The following is a 17764-nucleotide window of genomic DNA, read 5'->3' as shown; positions in this document are numbered from 1 at the left end:
ATAGCAAGACAGGCATGTGAACTTATCAAAGGGCCTAGTCAAAGCTATAAAAAGGTCCTAATGAATTTGAATAGGACCAGAATGCGAATGGTAGTTGGACTGTTAACAGGCCACAATACCTTACAGAGACACCTACATCATGAAAATCACCCAGGATCCGATGTGTAGAAGATGCGGTAAGGAGGAGGAGACCTCCGCGCATGTGTTATGTCAGTGCGAGGCTTTTGCAAGCACTAGACATCGATACCTGGGCTCACATTTTGTGAGCCTGGAGGACATCAGGAATGCCAAAATCCGGACACTGGTATCCTTTATAGGAGCACTAGGGCTGGACTAGGCAAACCCGTTCAAGGGGCACAAAGGATCTTCATAGACCTACGTGTGGAGCTCTGCGAAAACAGGGCTCACCCATTTCTTATCTATCTATCTATCTCTAGTATGGGCACTTAAGGCCCCTGTTAATTTCTAACTATTCATAGTCTAGTGCGAATCAGACTCGAGCAGGTAAGACAGCAAAACTGTTTCAATGTAAAATTTGGATTAGAAAATTGTGCATTGGAGAGGCTAGATTGTAATAAGTTTTGGAGCACGGTCTCCTAGAGCATTAATTGAATGGAGCAAAGGTGCTCTTTTGAATAGTGTAACTTTGGAGCTACAACCTCATTCTACAACTTATTGTGTACCTGAACTTTGATCATTCCTGTCATTTGAGCCAACTAGCTCCTGAACTGTTGTTGTTATTGTTTATAAAAATTTAAAATCAAGAAAGAAAGGAAAAGAAAGTAAAGAAATAAAATTTCAAATTTTAGTGTTTTTAAATTATGCTTTGATCTTTTCTCTGTCCACCCATTCACCCCAGCACTTTCTTACACCTCTGCGTTCCACGATAATTCCGTAACAACAACAACAACAACAATAATAATAATAATAATAATAATAATAATAATAATAATAATAATAATAATAATAATAATAATAATAATAATAATAATAATACCAAGCGAGTTGGCCCTGCATATAGGATTGCACAGCTATGAGCTTGCACTCAGGACACAGTGGGTTCGAATTCCACCATTGGCAGCCTTGAAAATTGTTGTCTGTGGTTTCCAATAATAATAATAATAATAATAATAATAATAATAATAATAATAATAATAATGGTAGTTTATGGGAAGGTGCCTAAAATGTCATTTTTAATTACCTATGTCAGGGTCTCTCAGTGTTGCATGCGCCAGTGCACTGCACGGCACAAGGTGCAGGAGACGACTTCACTAGGTTGATCAGAGTGCAAACCCCTACGCCTCTTTCCCTATATCTGACTCACCCATTCGGCCTGTCTCCGCTTTCTTCACCTTCCCTGCCGATCCTCCCCTCACTGCGAAAGGTTCATGTGCGGTGAGCGGAGGCACTCTGCTGTATGAGACAATGTTATAAGTGTTAAAAAAAACTCTTCTATCAGTTTGGTTTGAGCAGACAATTTATAATAATAATAATGTTATTGCCTTAACGTCCCACTAACTACTTTTACGGTTTTTGGAGATGCCGAGGTGCTGGAATTTAGTCCTGCAAGAGTTCTTTTACGTGCCAGTAAATCTACCGACACAAGGCTGACATATCTGAGCAACTTCTAAAACCACCGGACTGAGCCAGGATCGAAACTGCCAAGTTGGGGTCAGAAAGCCAGCGCCTTAACCGGCTGAGTGGTTTCCCATTATCGCACCAAGCTATACTTAATAAAGGCCATGGCCACTATCTATTCAATTCTAGCCCTTTCTCATCTTTCTGTCGCTGAAAACCTTTGATGTGTTAGTGTGACGTTACACAAGTAGCAAAATAATAATGAAAATTGGTGACCTCTGGAGCCCATTTACCTGAAATTTACAAATATTGTGTTTTTTTTACTATTGAGCAGTCATATAGTAAAGTAACAATCGGCAACCAATGTAGTTGTGAGCAAAGTAGAATTGGCTAGGTGACAATGTGAAATGCTTTTAGTGGTGAATATTTTGTGAACAATCTGTATAAATATAAAAGTTTTGTCTCTACATTGCTCAGAATTTAAAAAGAGTGGCATTTCTTTATCGGTCGTGTCCGCAGTAACAAGGAAATCAACTTTTTATTTTTCCGTGATTTCTATGTCTGTCTGTCTGTCTGTCTGTCTGTCTGTCTGTACAGTATGTATGTACGCGCATCACAAGAAAACGGCTGAAGAGAATGTAATGAAAATCGATATGTGAATTCGGGGAATAAGTCTACAATCTAGGCTGTAAATAATTTTATTCATGCTGAGTGAAAGGGTAGTTTAGGTGAAGGACAAAAATTTAATTCTCAAATATTTATGTTATTAGTAGTTCAATAGATAAACACTACATAAGTAAAGTTATACAGTATTATATTTCTGATCATTTATGTCTTACATATTTTTACTGTACCGGTTATGATAACAGAGATATTAATGAATTTGGATGTTTGTTGTTAAGTCCATATCAGCACCAAGTCACAAGAAAATGGGTAAACAGAATTTAATGAAAACCGGTATGTAAGGTCGGGGAATAAGGAACTACAGTCTACGCTATAAATAATTTTTTCACCCAGATTGAAATGGTAGTTTATGGGAAGGTGCCTAAAATGTCATTTTTAATTACCTATTTTGGGGCCTCTCCGGGTGCATGCGCCAGTGCACTGCACGGCGCAAGGTGCAGGAGACGACTTCACTAGGTTGACCTGAGTGCAAACCCCTATGCCTCTTTCCCTGCATCTGACTCACCAGTTTGCCCTGTCTCCGCCTTCTTCACCTTCCTTGCCGATTCTCCCCTCACTGTAAAATGTTTATGTGCGGTGAGCGGAGACACTCTGTTGTATGGGACAATGTTACAAGTGTTAAAAAACTCTTCTATCAGTTTGGTTTGAGCAGACAATTTATCTTCTCTAGCTCTTCTTTTCCTTTTTCTTTGCAATTACACCAGTAATGTCTGGAACAAGGGATCGGCTGACAGCAATTTTGAGAGCGCTCTTAAAATCGCAATCAGAAATACTCGCACGCAATCTAGTTTTCATACAAGTCAAAATAGAAAAAAAAAGCTTTCACATTTGCACGTGGAACCAAACATACAGATAATCTTAGCTGCTTCTCGATGCAGCTTAGGAAAATCTTTCCTCGACAAATTCTCATAAATTTCAAGCAAAGCCTTTGTAATTATTATTTCACATATTGAGTATTTGGCTTTATCATCACGACTGAGAAAAAATACGAAAGTTCCCAGTTCGATTGAAATGTATTTTCGCAAGTCTTTGGTTTCTTCGAAACAGGTTGCTCCATTATTATGTTGTTGTCTTGCGCTTATGTATTTCACTGATCAACAAGCCGTCTATCGCCGAATGCTTCATCGCTCTCAGCACACTACACCATCCGAGGCAAGCCGAGTTGGACCGATGCAAAGTGCACAGAGCCTCTGCACCTTGATCTGCACGTGTGAGATTTTGGGCATTTGTGAGGCCCTGATCTATGTTATTGGTCCTATCGAAAAGTACTACATAACAAACAGAGAATACAATTTCCGATCATTTAAGTCTTATTCAGTTTTACCGTACCAACTCTGATAAGATTGGTGGTGATGGTGATGCCCTAATATCACAGAGTTGGAAGAAAACTAAATGTGAAGGCCTACAATATAGAAAGCTCATAAAATTGATCAACAATAACATTACATTGATGAAAGTTTGTTGTGATGTGCTTTTTGTCTTCTGCTGCCACTCATCTCCGATAGATGGGTTTACTGCTGCATACCGAGTATAACAGCCTACCTGAATATTGACTGGATGTAGCTGAGAGTTAGATCACTCTCTTCTTCAGCATGTCATTCCTCTGGTATATACATTTTCTGATACTACTGGTACATAACACACTGGTTCATCATATCATTCCAACTATTCAATCCTGACTTTGAGGCACTGATTGGAATGAGCAGTGTGAACATTTAACGGAATAATTGCAGAGAAGTGTTCGCGGCTGTCTGCAGCCTGGTCATTCCAGATCTGGAACTTTGGACGGTTAAATCGGCAGCGTGGTACTGTTCGTTAAAAGTGAGTTTTTCAGGTGGTGGTGATGTCTTTGTAATGACCTATGTTGACTTAAGTTTGGAAAACCATAAAGACAGTCTTTCTGAGAATTCCCTAGCAAAGCACGGGTACATCAGCTAGTTATAATTGAAATTGTCAGTACCTTGCTAAACCGTCTTGCATTCATGCCTAATTCCTGCCACATCCTGATATTGACAAACTATCACCAGAAGAGTCAGAATCACTTCCACTGTCTGTAACATCATTCCTGTATCCACTATGCTCTGAATCAAATTCTTCATCACTATCTGCCACAAAACATGATCAAAATAAAATGAATGAAATATATATATGGTGTCGAAGCATGTTTCCCACTTTTTTTCTGTCAGGTGGTGCAATACCACATATTGTTGGCTGGTGCTATAGCACTATGACAGGAATTTGCCTTAGAATTGCAAAACAAAAATATTGAGGCTTTATGCCATATTGCAGCTACTTGAGTAACTAGGTGCACAAAAACGTCTATTTTGGCAATTTATGTTTATTTACTGCATTCTGTTAGTTTGCTCGAATGTTCTCAAGGTTACACATTAATTTTTCTTGTTTTGGTTGTAAAAGTGGAGAGAGATAGTTTTTAAGGTGAGATAAAATTTAAAAAATAATGATTATATTTTTCTAGCAGCCACCTGGTGCCTTTTAAAATATGGTTCTTGATGAAACATGGTACATAATAATCAAACTAGAGAGAATGAATTCATAAAATTAAGGAATAAAGTTTTACTGTAGAACATAAAAGATACATACATGAATGTTCTAAATGAGGAACAAGAAGAGCAGTACCAACCCTCAAAAAATGAGAAAATCTGGTTAAAATGATTTCTTCCTAATGTAAAAATGAATGGTACAGTGGACATTCTCAAAAGTTTTATGAATCAGGCTAGAAGTAAGCCTAAAACTTCTAGATAGGCTATTTTAGATGATTTCAAAATATCTTTTACTGAATAATTATAGATCAAAAACTACTTAAATCTGTCAAACATTTTAAAAATTCTGTTAACACTAAAAAAGTCAGTAATCTGAGTACTCCTAGTTCATCCAAATATTTTATTTGAGTTTTTTATTCCCAGTTTCAGAATGAAAAATATTGCACAATGAAAACATGTACCTCTATTTCAATCTTATATGGGTGCTTAATACGTGTTCCTTCTTCAACCAACACCCAGTTAGCATCTGCCAGAAATCTATCCATTTTGAGAATACCAATTGATCTGTGGAAGGAAAAGAAATTATTTCTTAACACTAAAATAGCATATAAACTGAAACAAAGTGCATGATAGCAAATGTCCAACTAATAGAACTTTATGAGAGGGCTTCAGATTTACTTATATTGTCTTAATAGTGTGATTTAAGTTAGCATTGAAATACTAACTAAAAGTTGACATATTGAATTTATATCACACATCTTATTTTGACCATACATTTTACTTTTTATAGTCTGGCACTAACTGAGCTTTGTTTTATAGAAAATATTACCGGTAATAAAAATTACTACTGTTGTTTAAAGGAGCCTAACATTAAGGTTAGGGGCTGCCTGGCCGAGCCGGTAAAGGCGTGCTCGGTTCGCCCGGAAGGACGTGGGTTCAAATCCCCGTCAGGAAGTCGTAAAATTTAAGAAACGAGATTTCCACTTCCGGAGGTGCACATGGCCCTGAGGTTCACTCAGCCTACACTAAAAATGAGTGTTGTTTGAGTTATCAGTCCATAGAATGGTTTGATGCAGCCCTCCATGCCACCCTATCCTGCGCTAACCTTTTCATTTCTACGTTACTATTGCATCCTACATCTGCTCTAATCGGCTTGTCATATTCATACCTTGGTCTACCCCGACCATTCTTACCACCTACACTTCCTTCAAAAACCACCTGAACAAGTCCTGGATGTCTTAAGATGTGTCCTATCATTCTATCTCTTCTTCTCGTCAAATTTAGCCAAATCAATCTCCTTTCCCCAAATCGATTCAGTATCTCTTCATTCGTGATTCGATCTATCCATCTCACCTTCAGCATTCTTCTGTAGGACCACATTTCAAAAGCTTCTATTCTCTTTCTTTCTGAGCTAGTTATCATCAATGTTTCACTTCCATACAATGCCACGCTCCACACGAAAGTCTTCAAAAACATCCTTCTAATTCCTATATAAATGTTTGAAGTAAGCAAAATTCTTTTCTTAAGAAAGCTCTTCCTTGCTTGTGCTAGTCTGCATTTTATGTCCTCCTTACTTCTGCCATCGTTAGTTATTTTACTACCCAAGTAACAATATTTATCTACTTCCTTTAAGACTTCATTTCCTAATCTAATATTTCCTGCATCACCTGTCTTCGTTCGACTGCACTCCATTACATTTGTTTTGGACTTATTTATTTTCATCTTGTACTCCTTACCCAAGACTTCATCCATACCATTCAGCAGCTTCTCAAGATCTTCTGCAGTCTCAGATAAAATAACAATATCATCGGAAAATCTCAAGGTTTTGATTTCCTCTCCTTGGATTGTGATTCCCTTTCCAAATTCTTCTTTGATTTCCTTTACTGCCTGTTCTATGTAACCATTGAAAAGGAGGGGGGACAAAATGCACCCTTGCCTTACTCTTTTCTGGATTGCTGCTTCTTTTTCAAAGCCCTCGATTCTTATCACTGCAGACTGATTTTTATACAGATTGTAGATAATTCTTCGTTCTCGGTATCTGATTCCAATCATCTTCAGAATCTTAAATAGCTTGGTCCAATCAACATTATCGAATGCTTTTTCTAGATCTATGAATGCCATGTACGTGGGCCTGTCCTTCTTGATTCGATCCTCTAAGATCAGACGTAAAGTCAGGATTGCTTCACGTGTTCCTACATTTCTTCTGAAGCCAAATTGATCTTCTCCCAACTCAGCTTCAACTTGTTATTCCATTCTTCTGTAAATAATACGTGTTAAAATTTTGCAGGCATGAGATACTAATTAATGGTTACTTATATATGAGATACTAAACTAATGGGGCGGTAGTTTTCACACTTGTCAGCACCGGCTTTCTTGGGAATAGGTATAACAATATTCTGCCGAAAATCGGATGGGCCTTCTCCTGTCTCATACATCTTACACACTAAATGGAATAACCTTGCCATGCTGGTTTCTCCTATGGCAGTTAGTAATTCAGAGGGAATGTCATCAATTCCAGGTGCCCTGTTCCTATTTAGGTCACCCACAGCTCTGTCAAACTCTGACCTCAAAATTGGGTCTTCCATTTCATCAGCATCAACAGCCTCTTCATGTTCCAGAACCGAATTATCTACATCTTTACCTTGATACCACTGTTGGATATGCTCCTGCCATCTTTCTGCTTTTTCTTCTTTCCCTAGACGTGGCTTTCCATCTGAGGTCTTAATATTCATACACCTAGATTTCCTTTCTCCAAAGGTTTCCTTGATTTTCCTGTATGCAGCATCTACCTTTCCCAGGACCGTACAACCTTCGACATCCTTGCACTTCTCCTTCAGCCATTCTTCCTTAGCTACCTTGCACTTTCTATCCACTTCATTCTTTAATCGCCTGTATTCTTTTCTGCCCTCTTCATTTCTAGCATTCTTGTATTTTCGTTGTTCATCAATTAGGTCTAGTATCTCCTGAGTTATCCACTGATTCTTTGCCGATCTTTTCTTCCTTCCTAACATTTCCTCAGCAGCCCTACTGACTTCATTTTTCATGACTCTCCACTCTTCCTCTATAGTGTTTCCTTCAGCCTTTTCATTTAGCCCTTGTGCAACATGCTCCTTGAAACAACCCCTTACACTCTTTTCTTTCAACTTGTCTAGATCCCATTTTTTGCATTCTTTTCTTTCTTCAATTTCTTCAGCTTCAGATGGCATTTCATGACCAACAAGTTGTGGTCAGAGTCCACGTCTGCTCCTGGAAAAGTTTTGCAATCAAACACCTGGTTTCTGAATCTCTGCCTAATCATAATGAAGTCTATTTGATACCTTCCAGTGTCTCCAGGTCTCATCCACGTATACAGCCGTCATTTGTGGTGTTTGAACCAAGTATTGGCAAGGACTAAATTATGATCAGTGCAGAATTCAACCAGCCGAATTCCTCTATCGTTCCTTTGACCCAATCCAAATTCTCCTACTGTATTACCTTCTCTTCCTTGGCCTACCACTGCATTCCAGTCTCCCATCACAATTAGATTCTCGTCACCTTTTACATATTGTATTAAATCTTCTATCTCTTCATATATTCTTTCTATTTCCTCATCATCCGCTGAACTAGTAGGCATATAGACCTGCACTATTGTGGTGGGCATTGGTTTGGTGTCTATCTTGACAACAATAATTCTTTCACTATGCTGGTCATTATAGCTTACCCCCTGCCCTATTTTCTTGTTCATTATTAAACTAACTTCTGCATTTCCCCTGTTTGATTCTGTGTTGATAATTCGATAGTCGCCTGACCAAAAATACTGTTCTTCCTGCCAACGTACTTCACTTATGCTAACTACATCTAACTTTAGTCTATCCATCTCCCTTTTCAGGTTCTCTAACCTACCACAACGATTCAAACTTCTAACATTGCACGCTCCGACTCGCAGAATGTCAGTATCCATCTTCCTGATGATTGCCCGCTCTCGTGTAGTCCCCACCCGGAGATCCAAATGGAGGACTAGTTTACCTCCGGAATATTTTACCCAGGAGGAAGTCATCATCAGTACATCATTCATACAGAGAGAGCTGCATGTCCTTGGGAGGTAGTTACGGCTTTAGTTTCCCGTTGATTTCAGCCGTGTAGCAGTATCAACACAGCTAAGCCATGTTGAGTATTATTACAAGGCGGTACCAGTCAATCATCTAGACTGCCGCCCTTGCAACCACCGAAGGCTTCTACACCCCTGACGATGAACCATTCCTTAGTCTGGTCTCTCAACAGATACCCATCCTATATGGTCGCACCTGCGGCTCGGCAATCGGCTTCATTTGGACACGCAAGCCTCCCCACCGCGGCAAGGTCACATGGTTCGCAGGGGAGGCAAAAATGAGTACCAGGTTAATTCCTGGGGGCAAAGGCGGCTGGGCGTAGAGCTAACCACTCTACCCCATCAAGTTCTGGGGTTATGGATAGTGGAAGCCTTTACCTTCCACCCCTCCATGGCCTGTATGGGGATGACTTTGCTTTTTCTTGTTTTGCTTAACATCAAGGTTGTCATCTCAGGTTAAAAGAAATGCTATGTGTTTAATGTCCCTTTAACTGCTAACAGTATTTGTTTTACGTTGCTCTTACAGGAGTTCTTTAAACCTGGAGAGGGCACATAAAATTAACCCTGTGAGGAGGTGCGCATGGTGTTTTAGACCAGGTCAGAAAAAAATAGCACAAATTAAGCAAAAACTATTTTTAATGTTACAAAACTAGTAAATAATTTTGAACCAACTTCATAGATAATGTCAAAGGTATTTTACTAATACAAAAATTGGATGTTAAACAATTGGCATTCATTCTGCATCATACCTAGATTCTTCTGTACTGCTCCGAACACATGTCACTGCTGAGTGCTCTTTGCTGGCATACACGGCATCTAGTCTTGATTTTTCTGGGCCCTCTCCAGGGTTAAAGAATCAGAAAATTGGATTTCCCACATTTAAATATTTTAAATGCCTGGTGATGGTGGTGATTATTATTTTACGAGGAAATACAACTGAGCAACCATCCTCGTAACACTAATCAGATGGGAAAAATGAAAGGGGTCCAACACTTCGGAAAATGAAGTATCGGCCAGAGAAACACAAGGAGCACCAAGGGCATGAAAATGAAAGACTGCCAAGGCCTCAATAACCAATATTGTCAGGGTATAAAAGAAAGAGAGTTGACCAAGAGAGGTCAGATAGGATACCAGTAGATGAAAGCGAGGAGCCTGGCACAAGTAAGCAGAAGCAATGCCAGGACTCAGCTAAGGGCCCCATGGTCACCAACCTGCCTTTGCTGGGATCTGACACTCTAAATTTAGTTTCAGAAGACAAGCATCCAACTATGCCAAAACCATGAAGACAAAGTATATAATATTCAAAACTTGCTTTAGATAGAATTTACTGAATTTAATGAACGGGTTTCATCCAGGCTCAGTTTGCTGGTATTTGTAAGTTATGTTGATGCAGGTTCTTCCAATTCTTCTTTCAGTCTTCTGGAGTCAGTTGGTCATTGATTGTTGAGCCAATACCCGCACTCATATTCCCGGAAAAAGAGTACAAACAAGAGAATCAATAAGGGAAATGCGAGGAAAGGAGTGCACAAATAACACGAGGTCCGGTGATCGCGATAGGGAAAGGCAACGACGTATCAGCCTTGAACTGGAGATCAGTCCCTTAATAATAGTGATAATACTAAAGGACTAACGCTACTACGAATTAAAAGCGAATTAGCACACAAATTCCCAATTTATTGAAAGAGTAAATTAAGAAGAAAAATTTATCAACGAAACATGCAAGTAGAATATTGAATGGAAAAGGATAAAATGAAATACATACACACTGAGCATAACATCCAAGTTTTTCTCGGCCAAGCTTCCCACCAAATTGTGAATGGTAATAAAGCTCAAATCCAAATGTTCAATTCCACAATATTCTCATGCTTCACTAACCATTTTTTTTTTTCAAGATGCCCACACAGGCTGATGTTCACTAACATGTCATTACTCTTTGTTCATTATTATATCATTCATTTGATGACCCATCAGAAAGGAGAAAAACTGGGGACAAAAGGGGGCCGAGAAAATCAGTTATGAATCTCCATGGCTGGAAATGACAAGATTGCGCACATCAATAGTCAAGTAAGCAGAAGATTAAGAAAAAGAAAACTGGGAATGAGAAATAAAATGCCGGCCATAGGAATGAAAAATAAATCTAAAACAAGGCCTGGTCAGGTAGAGCAAAAATGAAAGAGCAATATAAAAACATCACATGAATTAATAAGGGCAAAATATACATAATATAGTGCGGCTTCTGCTTCGTCCAATCCATACATACAACACTCACGCACGCGCAGCCATCCACTTGAACACAATAATAAATATGTGGTGCGAGACCACCGGTCTGTCCAAAAGGCAATTTCTCACACAACGGTCTCCCCATCAAGCCGGGTTACCGAAACAGGCTGCGAAACAGGGACAGTATTCCGTAGAAACGAGAAGCATTGAACACGACGTTCATGCAATAGGCAAACCAAGACACACGAGGTGAACAAGGTTACAATCCACACAGATCTAATTATACAGGTTCTGATACGAATGACCAACACTCATCTAATCGAAGAATAAATGTAGAGGCACATAAATTCGAAGCACTGGGACCGTACATCATGTACTCCTGTATAGTCTCACTAACATTCCCACACAGGGGAAGGGAAAGGGAAAAGCTCACGGCCCCGGGCCTGGTTCAAGATAGCATACCTTTCAGAAAATAAACACATGTACAATTTAACACGTTCAGTACCTGCTTCTGAGCGGGACACTTGAATGCCTGGACCAGCCATTTTCATGCCCGGCCCTCTTGACGTGCATCACTTAATACAATTTACAATTACTCCTAAACTATAAATGTTAGAAAAATGATAATTTGTGCTTACCTCTAGTAAATATTTAGGGTGTGATATCTGGTGTCACAGGTTTCAAAATACGTCTAATTTTATACAGCCAATCTGTATTTTCGGCATAATGATTACTGTCACCGAAGTGAAGAAATGAAAGAATATGAAGGAAGCGTGTTCGGAACATTGTATTAGAAAATATCGGAGTATGCAAAACAGGGTTTACGGTCCAGTACATTTTTATATCAGAACTTTGGACTGTTTCCACGACTGCTTGATCGATTTCTTTGTGAAAGGCCGGGGCGCCGCATTTGACTCGCGTATAGATTGGTCAGCTCACACACATACTGATAAAATTCGTCATTCATGAAAATACTCATGTAACTCAAAATAACCTGCTCATTTTCTATTTGAACGTTTATAGCTGAATTCTCTGCAAATGGTGTAACGGGTGGACAATAACTATGATGATATGCATCAGGCACTTCACTTTCTCTATAGGCCTATCAGATCTGGGAATCGGAATTTTCTCGTTACTCTCACTTTCACTATCTGAGTATTTCAGGAATAAGTTCATCACCAGAATCATTGTGAACAATATCTGATAATTAATCTTCCGTAAGAAATTTTGTTTTATAAGCCATTATACTACATTCGGTAAGAACGACACGCACTGCATTGGAATCTTAAGTACCGTCTTGACGCGCAAGGAAGTGCTGAGATATTCCCGCTAAAACAGCTGAGATAAACATGAGCCCACTCAACGCGAGGGTTATCTCAAAAAGGTCAACCAACTTCCTGCTACAACCAGTAACGCTGACTAAGGTGTAAGAATGCATAGATGACGAATATAAACAACATTGCTTCGCGCGGAACATTAAACGTCTTACGCCGTCCACGGCCCGCAGCATAGGAGCAAGCTTAAACGTCTTTCGCCGTCCACGGTCTGCAATGAGTTAATAGAAATATATGATTCAAAGCTCAAGACAGCCTCAGGCTGTGAAAACAGGTACATAGTACTGGGCCTTGAGCCCCGAAACTTAATATAAAACTACAACAAAGACATTAAGACAAGTTTCAACTCTCCAATGCTGCCCTCCATTTTAAAAGCACCCCGGACACACGCTGACAGAGAATGAACCTGAACGGAACCAGCTGCCGTCACTCAAGGCACAGAGAATATCGCAGGTCGCTGGCTACAAGTCAAGTCCCTGACCCCGTCCGTAGCTCGACAGAGGCGAGCGAGTGGCAGGCGGGAGGGAGGGGAGGAAAGCCAGCCCAATTGGCTGGATGAAAGGAGAAGGTACGTTCCCATAGTAACATGGAATAGCGCGGCGGAAGGAGGAAGGGAGAATATCAAACTTCTGAAATACAACGAAAGAAGGTTCTAATTAGAGACACATATAAATAATAAGCTATAAAAGGCCGAACATAGCAAATTTTAAAAAAACGTCAATCTTAAGGGCACTACCAAGTACCCAAAACATAGCCCGAAGGGGGCGGGGGGAATTGCCTCAGACATTCAGCACAGATCTCCCCTCCCAACACCCTTACCAGGGGACGGGGGGCGGGGGGTGAGGTTAGAAATCCCTTCACAAGAAGGGGCGTCTTTATTTTTGAACAAACACACATACAAGAGTTTTACACAAACATACATCTTGATATACTGTTTTCATAATCTTTGTTTTCGACAGGCTCTTTCTTATTGTGATCAAAGATGAGAAATGAAGAGGTGATATGTCTTCCCAGGATGACACTATGACAAATGACGTGAACATGATGAGTCCCATAACACAAAATTCGACCAGACTGGCCAGCATGGCCAAGAACTCCTGAAGATGGTAAGGCCTTGGAGTAGGTGGCCCATCACATCACCCAACAATTGTAATAGATGAGAGAGTTCCAGAATCGTAACTTGGGGCAAGGTGATGCATGCTGCTGTTTGCAAGAATCTGCAGAAAGCAGAAAGCCAGCAGCACGTCAAAGCAAGTAGTTAGGCAGGCGATGAGGCGGAACGTCAGTCGAGACGCCACGGCAGGACAACCGATGGTGTGGAAGTCAGGAAAAGAAAGAGGGGAGGGGAACTCCAGGAGGATTTACAAGATATGCTCAGATAGAGCAACAATTAAGAAGGGCAAAATCGCCAAGATAATTAAATTACCCATTAAGAAAAGGAAAACTCACCAAGGTAGAACAAAATCAAGAAGAAATAATTAACAGAAACATCAAAATCGCGAAGGCCAACTCTCAAGCGGGTTTAACCTGGGACAGATGCACTCTCAAAACTCCCTCAGTCTCCGGGTCACTGACCAGCAAAGTGACGGGGGTGAGGAAATCGAGAATAGTACAGAGGCCTCTGAAACGGGGAGCTAATTTCCCAGATGGCACAAAGTTTTTAATAAACTCCTTGTCACCAATAACCAAGTCGGTAGGTCAGCGGCCTTGATTGTAACTGACACGCTTCTGCTCATATGACACCTTAAGGTTATGTTTTGCTTTTTTCCAAATTTCTCTAATGTTAGGAGGATCAATCTTCTCAGAAAGCAACTCATTAATGTTCCATAAGTTGAAAATAGGAGAATTGGGCACGAAAGAAAACATTAGGGAAATGGGAGAAAATTTGTGAGCGTCATGGACCGCGGAGTTGAAAGCGAAGGTGAGCCAAGAAAGGGAGATATCCCATCTCGACACATCCTGATGGTGGAAAGCAATGAGGGCCGAACGAAGGTTGCGATTGACCCTTTCAGCATACGAGGGCTGAGGGTAATATGGGGAAGTCGTGACATGGGAAATCGAAAGATTGAAACAAAACCTTCTGAACAAATTCGAGGTAAATGCCCTAGCACTGTCGGATACCAAAAATTGACACGGCCCAAAGGATGAAAAGATGGACTTGAGATATCCAATAGTTGTTTCTGCGGTAGCAAGTCTGGTGGGGAATAGCCAAGAAAAACGTGTAAATCTGTCCACACAAACCAAAATAAACCTATTCCCATCACCCTTTGACCAGGGTAGGGGGCCCACCTAATCAATATACATCCACTCCATGGTACGAGTAGCTTGGTGGGACGACAAGAGACCCATTCTCGAATTCACAGTTGGCTTGCTAAGGTCACAGGCCTTTCAGGCCTTAAGCATCTCACGAACTTCCCCGTCCAGGCCTTTCCAGATGAAATTCTCCCAAATCTTCTCCCTAGTCTTGAACACTTCTAAATGACCACCTACAGGAGTTTCGTGATAATATTTCAAAATCACCGGAACCAAAACTGAGGGGATAACCACTTTCATTTTCTTATCGGACCGGGAAGGACAACACAGAACATCGTTTCTCAGGACGTAGGGGGCAATATTCTGCCCAGTTTTAAGATCCTGAATAATAGGGCCCAACACCGGATCCTCACCCTTAATGTTAGCAATCTGGTGGAACAACAAAGGTGTATCCGATAGGATACCACCGGAGAGAGGTAACGAGAGCACGGGTTCAGAACATAGGGAATCAGAAGAACTAACGTAGTGGTCAGAGAACTTTCGACTTAAGGAATCGGCGATTACATTTTCAGTCCCTCGGATATGGTGGACATCGAATTGGAAAGTGGAAATGCGAATAGCCCACCTGGCTAAGCGACTGGTACTTCTGAGCTTACCAAGGACCCAGCTAAATGCCTGATTATCAGTTTCAAGCAGCAACTTAACATGCTCCAAATACATCCTAAACATCTCTAGGGCGAATAAAACCGCTAAACCCTCAAGCTTATAAACCGAATACTTCGACCTAAGCGGGGACAGCATCCTAGAGGCGTATGCAATGGGGCACCTACTCATTTCTGATTCCTGCAACAAAACCGCCGTGACAGTGGACGAGGAGACATCGGTCTGAACTACAAAAGGCTTGCTAAAATCTGGGATAGCCAACACCAGACCCTTAGAAATAGCCATTTTCAAGTCCTCAAAGACCGCCTGCTGAGAAGACCCCCATTCTAACTTTACTCCCTTATGACGAAGAGAGTTAAGCTGGGCAGCATGATTAGCAAAGTTTGGGATGAACTTGCGAAAGAAATTGATCATCCCAACAAACTGATCGACGCCTTTAACATCCGTAGGGGTCCGGAACTGATGAATAGCCTGGGTGCGAGATTGGTCAGCCGAGACCCCACTAGGGGAAACAATATGCCTGAGAAAGGACATCTGGGGCCTAGCGAAAGAGACCTTAGACAGCTTAACCGTCAACCCGGCTTGACGCAACCGAGACAAGACTTCCTTGAGATGCTGAAGATGATCTTCAAAGGTTTCGGAGTACATGACGACGTCATCCAAATAATGGTACAAATAACAGAATTTGATATCCGAAAACAAGTCATCAAGGAGCCTAGTCAACACTGCAGCCCCGGTGGAAATTCCAAAGGGCACATGGTAAAATTCGTACAGGTTCCAATCAGTCACGAATGCAATAAGGTGACGAGATTTTTCGGCCAAAGGGATTTGATAATAAGCTTGGTTCAAATCCAAAACAGTAAAATACTTGGCCTGTTTGAACCACGAAAAACACGAGTGCAGATCTGGGAGAGGAACCGATTGTAATACAATCTTATTAACACCCTGTAATCAAGAACAGGGCAAAACCCACCTTGCGGTTTGGGTACTGGAAAAATGGGAGAGCAGTATGATGAAGTGGAAGGACGTATGATACCGTCCTCAAGCATTTTGTTAATAATCTGCTTCAACGCCTGCATTTTGGGGGGGGGGGGGGGAGGCGAAAGCCGATAAGGCAGAATCCTCACAGGGACGGAATCAATGACTTCGATCTTATACTCAAGTACGTTAGTAACTCGCAGTTTTTCAGTAAAAACATCAGGAAATGCACTGCATATCTCCCTAATGCACTGAGCCTTGTCCTCAGGCAAATGGCTAAGATTGGAGACCATTTTGCCTTGAGGGGGTGCCACACATGAAGCTAAAGCAGAATTACGCAAGGACAAACTGATTTTTTCCCATTCAGCAAACTTGAACCAGCAAATGCTATTTTGCATGTCTAACACAAGTCCAGCATAAGCAAAAAAATTAGCCCCAAAAACCACAGGACAAGATAAATCCTTAGCCACATAAAAACAATACTTCCACATAAATTGGAAATGCGAATCTTACATTTGATTAAACCAATTACTTCAAGTTTAGACAGGTTGCCCAAAATACATGAAAAGGATACAGGCTGAATATTAGCAATTTTACAGATGGCCTTGTGTGAGATAACCCAAGATTCACTCACGAGAGAAAGGATACTTCCCGAGTCCAAGAAGGCTTGGGCGGGTTCATTATTTAACTTGACCAGAATAAAAGGAGCGAAAACCTTAACATAACCCGATATTTTCAAGCACTCGGGCAGGCAATCGAACCCTGACTGAAGGGGAAGACGAGAATCACGTCTCTCTACAACAAGGGAAGAAGGGTTGGCTCGGATGGAAACCGACTCCTGGCCTAGTCAGAGCTCTGCTGAACATTTAGGGCACCGCCTCGCCATGTGTCCCCTAAATACACATCGAAAGCAAACGACACCCGATAACCCTGTATTATTCCTCTCACTACCACCGGCACTAGGTAAGGAATTGGTGGAAGTAAGAGAACGACATCGATTACGCAAATGATCAATCGCCCCACAAGCATAACACTTCCTAACAGGAGCAGGTTTCCCAGATGAAGGTGGCTTAGCACGGTGGTTCAACAAAGGTACATTTGACTCGCGGAGGGAGTCGGCATGCCGAACTCCCTCGGCAGATACCACCACAGCCTCGAGTTCGATAAATGTACGAGGGCGAGTAGTAAAGCACAGATAGGACTGATAATTAGGGGAGATGCCCTCCACGATTGTAGACACCATTTGCTCTTCAGAGTAATCAAGTGCGAACAACCGAGCATAAAATTTAATATCCGAAATAAAATCAGATAAGCTCTCCTCTAAATGCTGCACTCTAATATAATGTTTCTGAATTAAAGAATTAAGAGCACATGCCGGGATAAAATATGCCAACAAGTTCGCATGGAATTCATGCGAGGAAGTTTGGGCCGCTATGGCATCAACGATTTTATCAGCTAACACACCG

The 17764-nt window shown here is 41.0% G+C and overlaps 1 protein-coding gene across 1 annotated transcript in view; it reads right to left on the bottom strand.

The window, feature by feature from the left end:
• Positions 1 to 17764, bottom strand: part of LOC136866856 (sperm-specific sodium:proton exchanger) — a 268108-nt gene that overhangs the window by 128959 nt on the left and 121385 nt on the right. The window contains exon 8 of the mRNA XM_067143951.2: positions 5225 to 5327. Within this exon, the coding sequence (XP_067000052.2) occupies positions 5225 to 5327 (103 nt within the window). The remainder of the gene's footprint in view (positions 1 to 5224; positions 5328 to 17764) is intronic.

The sequence above is a fragment of the Anabrus simplex genome, chromosome 3 (assembly GCF_040414725.1).
Source record: "Anabrus simplex isolate iqAnaSimp1 chromosome 3, ASM4041472v1, whole genome shotgun sequence".
In the NCBI taxonomy this organism is placed as follows: Eukaryota; Metazoa; Arthropoda; class Insecta; order Orthoptera; family Tettigoniidae; genus Anabrus; species Anabrus simplex.
This window is presented reverse-complemented; position numbering and strand designations above follow the sequence as displayed.